The sequence below is a fragment of the Trachypithecus francoisi genome, unplaced genomic scaffold (genome assembly GCF_009764315.1).
Source record: "Trachypithecus francoisi isolate TF-2019V2 unplaced genomic scaffold, Tfra_2.0 Lachesis_group6, whole genome shotgun sequence".
In the NCBI taxonomy this organism is placed as follows: domain Eukaryota; kingdom Metazoa; phylum Chordata; class Mammalia; order Primates; family Cercopithecidae; genus Trachypithecus; species Trachypithecus francoisi.
This window is the reverse complement of record NW_022681471.1, coordinates 70,156,937-70,162,334: the sequence shown is the minus strand read 5'-3', so window position 1 is coordinate 70,162,334 and position 5,398 is coordinate 70,156,937. Positions and strand designations below refer to the sequence as shown.

Genomic DNA, 5,398 nt, shown 5'->3' with positions numbered 1-5,398 from the left:
ACAGAAACAACCTAGATGCTCAACAACGAGAAAATAGTTAAAATAAAACATACATAAGACACACAAACACACAGAGATACAGACATAGATACATATGTACACATATATATCTAACCTTCTACCTAGTCATGAATTCAATAGAATATTAAGAGCCAGAGAAAATATTTTAAAAGCATCTTTAATGACATGAAATGAAGTTCAAGAGTATGCGTGTGTATAAATATACACACACATTTACGTGTGAAAAGCAGATATAAAAACGATCTGTACACCATAATATACATATATGATATATGCATAAGAAAAAAACTAGACCTACGGACAAAAATGTTTCAGGTAGTCCTTGAAAATCTCAGAGAGGTGTGTACGAAAATGTTTCTGGAATGTGTGTGTAATCATCAGAAATGATTACTGGTGACTTTAATTTTCTTCTGGTGACTTGTCTGCTTTGTGATTATTATTTTTTTTTTCCTGCAATGATGTTGAATTACTTTTCTGACAACAGGGAAAAGGACAGCAATTGGGCACAGGGCATGGGGTCATAAGCAGTGCTTGATTCCAGCAAAACCATCGAGGACAGCGAAATACCCTTTGCGCCCGCCAAGCTGGCCAAGACACACACACACACATGCACACACGCACACACAGGCACACACGCACACATGCACACACACATACCATCAATTACGGTGACCAGGAGACTATGCAGGGGAAACGGGCATACTCTTTACTAGCTGCGCCGGCCGGCACGAGTGCAAATCGGTACAATGCTTATGAAGGGGGCCTTTTGGCAACACACAGGAAAAGTCTTTAAAATGTCTCTATGTGGATCTTGCAAGTCCACAGTTAAGGAGACCACCCCACCGGGATGCTAGCAAAGATTTGGCTTGACAAGGAAGGATTCACTCATCAAAGCACAGAGCACGCAATGTTGGTCTTAAACACAGGGAAAGAACTAGGCACCACCTGAATGTCCAACAATGTGGGAATGATTACAGAAACGTTAAGGTCCACGGATACACTGGAGCACGCTGCAGGCACTGAAGATGACGTTTCATAAGCCTGTTGATAACATGGAAAGAAGTTCAATGGGTTGATTTTTGTTTGGTTTTAGTTGCTGAAAAAGCAGGTTAAGAAACACCACATACATGAACCATTCTATAACAGTGTGTTAAAAGGGAAGGCGGGGTGGGGGTGAGCGAAGGAGAGAGAGGGAGAGAAGAGAGCCTGGAAAAGCAGCACACCAAAAAGGTAAAAGTGGTTCTCTCTGGGGAGTAGGACCAGGGGAGCAATTACTCTCTTGCTTCTTCCCTTATCTAACATCCTTCTCCTTTCTGATGTTTCTACCATGAAATTGTATCACCTGTGCAGTAAACAGAGAATGAAAATGCTTTTTAAACCAAACCACAGGGAGAAGAGGCAGCCTTTACCTACAAATGGCACAGATTAGTAAGATTATTCACAACGCCCTTGGTAGGGGTGGGCGGGGGAGAGGAAGGGGTGGAGAGGAGAGGTGGAGAGAGAAAATAGGAAGGGGGGAGAGAGAGGGGGAGAGGGGGGGGAGGGAGGGAGGGAGAGAGAGAGAGAGAGAGAGAGAGAGAGAGAGAGAGAGAGAGAGAGAGAGAGACCTGCACTCCCAATACAATAAACACACTGCTGGTGGGTTGGCGGGGGAGGGCTGGGGGTGGGGGGTTGTAAACCGGGTGTGAGCCAAGGTTTGGCTCTGCTGGCTGGCTAGCTCCTGGGATGTCTTCATCGCAAGGTGGCCTCCTCGTCGGTGTCTTCCTCGAAATCCTTGACGTCAGCACTAGTGGACTGCCTGGCCCAGGCTCCCCTTTCGGCCTCTCGTTCTTTATGCGACTTGAATCTCCCGACGAAAATTTTGCGGTAGTTCAGGAACATGCCATTCATCACGTCGATGGCCCGCTCCGCGGATTCCTGCTTTTGGAAGTGCACGAACCCGTAGCCCTTGGGCCCCTTTTCGTCACAGGCCACTTTGCAGGAAAGGATGTTGCCGAACGCCGAGAAGATGTTGTACAGCGCCTTGTTGTCGATGGTCTTGCCCAGGTTCTTGATGAAGACGTTGCCCACCCCGCTCTTGCGGAGCGACGGGTCCCTCTGGGACCACATGATGCGCACTGGCCTGCCCTTTATGACATCAAAGTTCAGGGTCTCCAGGGCCCGCTTGGCGTCCACCGGTTGCTGGTAGTTGACATATGCGTAGCCCAATGAGCGGCGGGTGATCTTGTCCCTGCAGATACGGATGGAGAGGATGGGCCCAGCTGGACTGAATTTCTCGTACAGCATTGCCTCGGTCACCTCAGGGTGCAGGTCGCCCACGTACAGGGAGGCCATCGGAAAATCTGGGTTCCCCTCACAGCCCCCGCGGGTCTCAGCATCCGCATCTGCATCCGCGGCGGCCGCCGCAGACGCCACCGCGGCCGCCACCCCCCCATTCGCATCCGCATCCGCATCCGCATCCGCATCCGCATCCGCATCCCCCTCCCCCAAGGGGGTCCCCGCAGCCTCCGCTGCGACGGCGGCGTCGGCCGCGCTGCTGCCCTCCGCCACCGCCGTTGCCGCCCGGGCGGCCACCGCCTCCCCCGGGGTGGCCTCGGATGCTGCCTCCTCTATTGAGGCCTCGGCCTCCACCTCAGCCTCCACATCTGCTTCCGCCTCCGCCACGGAGGCCTCCGCCACGGCCTCCGCCACGGTCGCCGCCGCAGCCTCCGCCGCCTCCGCCGCCGCCGCAGCCGCTGCCGCCACCGCCGCCGCCACTGTCGCTGCTGTCGCCACGGTCGCCGCTGCCGCCGGGCCGCTGCCGCGACCTCCCTTCCCGCGAGCTGGGGGACGGAGAGGCGGGGGAGGGCAGGAGGGCCGGTGGGTGCCGGAACCCAGACCCGATGCGCAAGCGGGAGCTGGCGCAGGGGATCCGAACCGGCGAGTTCAAGTCACCTGGGATGGCAGGTGTTGCCAGGAGCGCGCCGGTGCGAGTCCCAGCAGCCTGCAGTCAGCTGCTGTTGCCGCCGCCGCTCGGTCGTGGGCTAGCGCGCAGGGTGCGGAGCGCGGGCGGGCGGGCGGCGTGTGGTGGGGGGCGGGGGGTGTTGGCGTCTGTGGTCCGGGCAGCTGGGAAGGCTTCTGTCTCTTTGGTTCCCCCTGTGGCTGCTGCGGGGCTGCGGGGCTGCGGGGCCGCGGGGCCGCGGGGCCGCGGGGCTGCGGGGCTGCGGGGCCGCGGGGCCGCAGGCGGTGGGAGAGGACGCCAGCAGGAGCGGGAGCGGGGGCGGGGGCGGGAGCGGGAGCGGGAGTGCTCAGCCACTCGGGTAGCCTGGATATTTATGAAAAGGGCGCCAGGGAAAGGGCTGCGCTGTAGACCGAAGGGATAAGGGTTCGATTCGGAAGGGAGCGTTATTTTTATCCCCTCTCTCCACATAATGGAACGTTTAAATGATTAAATCAAGTACCTTGCAGGAGAGGGTGGGGTGGCCTTGAGGATACACTCAAGGCCTCAGTACATGCAGTCTGGAAGTGGGGGGATCAAGAGCAGCCTATCTCTAGTACTGTCCTCAATGATAAGGTGAGGAAAGCCAAACCCAGGCTGGGAACAGGGTCTGGTCCAGAGCCAGGCACTTGTTTATTCTTGGCTCTGCTCTCAAGGCGCTGAGGTTCCCAACCTGGACCAAGAAGTACATATTCAGGTTCAAAAGATAAACCAAAACAAAACCTGAGCTCTCTCTCTAGAATGAAGTGCCTGGTCCCAGATCACCAGCTAATATTTATGGAAAGCTTATCAGGTACTTGGTACTGGGGGCTAAGGGGCCCGCAATGTGTTAAGTGAGCAGGAAGTGTCGATGTGTTGGAGGTGTGGAGCAGGGTGAGAAGAGGTGAGCAGTGTGTGTGTGGTGAGAGCAGAGAGGCCACACAGAGCCAGATGCTGGGCGTATAGACAAGGGAGCCACCATGAGAGCTGAGTGTAACAGAAGCTACAGTCCCACTTCCTCCAGAAAGGAGAACCAGCCACTAACTCTTCTTGGTAGCAATTAAGTGAGGCTGCACCAAAGACAGAACCCCCGAGGTGGGCTCTGAAATATGAGGAGCAGTCCACCATGTCAAGGCAGGAAGGAAGGCATTCCTGGCAGAGGGATCAGTCAGTGCCCACGGCCCTTTGTCATGAGAGCACATGCTTGGTCGCTTCTGGCCATGCCTAATAATCTGGCAGGGCCAGAGCTCATGGTCTCCAAGAGTACATGGTAGCAGACAGGGCTGGAAGGTGTGGGACCCTGAGAGTCAAGCTAAGGTGCTTCGACTGTATACCCGAGGTCACAGGGACCACTCAGCATGTTCAAGGAGGGAAGCAGTATGATCAGAACTTTAGAATGAGTACAAATTAAACATCAATGTGCATGTATAAGTGCACATTTACACGTACGCACACGTACAAAACCAAGACAGGGCTGACAGAACACAAGGAAGAAACTCAGATGTGACCAATTCAAAAAGAGTCTGAACAATCCTTCCCTCTGTCCCTTTTCATTCCATAAATAGGGGTCTCACATTTACCGTGAGCCAGTGGGGCCAGATATTTAAAAAGAGAAAACCATAGTGCCTTCCCTCAGGATGCCTGCACTCTGCTAAAGCTCAGCCTGCCCCCACAGAAAACAGAAGTGTCAGCAGAGGACTATAAGTGCTATGTGATTGGACTATGTTGGCCATGGAATTTCACCTGCCTGGCATATATTCTCTCATCCTCTCCTCCTCTGCCTTCTTTAGGTAAGTAAAGCTGTTTTCTGTGGTTGCAGTGATGGCTGGATCTTGGCAGTCATACATGATAGAACAACCGTGAACCTGAGGAAGTGACTGAGTCACTGTGGGGTGAGAGGCAGTGAGAACTCTTCATCACTGGCTGGAAAGCATCCCAAGGTAGCTGAGAAGCAGATACACAGACATGTACCTCTCCAGCTTGCAAAGTCCAGCTCTCTGCCTGTAGGCAGGGCTAGAGCCAGCAAAGGCAAGGGACAGAGACCTAGGAAAAGCCTGCTGTACAGCGCATGCCTGACGAAGGTGATCACTGTCACTGCGGTTAAGAGCCATCTCCTGGGGGTCTACGTTGCTTGCAGGCAGGGAACAGATGAAGCTGTGCCTCACCATTTCCAGGTTGGTGTCCAGGAGGGACCTGAGAAGGCAGAGGCCAAGGGGGAAGCCATGCTCGCAGAGGGGTAGGGGATGTGGCGAGGATGAGAAGAGCTTCTCGGCCCATTGTTAGGAAACAGAAATGACAAGGAAGACCAAGTCGAGGACCAGGACTCAACAAGATCTCCTTCTCTGGCCTTGGCTTCCAGTACACAGAGCCAACAGAAATCAGTGAAACAGCAGGAGAAGGAAGTTCAGGGAAGTCATGCTA

The 5,398-nt window shown here is 54.1% G+C and overlaps 1 protein-coding gene across 1 annotated transcript; it reads right to left on the bottom strand.

The window, feature by feature from the left end:
- Nucleotides 1-1,563: 1,563 nt before the first annotated feature.
- On the bottom strand, nt 1,564-2,939 carry LOC117078128 (polyadenylate-binding protein 1-like 2). The gene has a single exon (XM_033201620.1). The coding sequence runs from the start codon at nt 2,353-2,355 to the stop codon at nt 1,753-1,755; it is 603 nt and encodes a 200-aa protein (XP_033057511.1). The 5' UTR covers nt 2,356-2,939; the 3' UTR covers nt 1,564-1,752.
- Between the last annotated feature and the right edge of the window lie 2,459 nt (nt 2,940-5,398).

Excerpts from the sequence above, each read along its gene's own strand:
- LOC117078128 (XM_033201620.1), bottom strand. The coding sequence starts at position 2,355 with ATGGCCTCCCTGTACGTGGGCGACCTGCACCCTGAGGTGACCGAGGCA.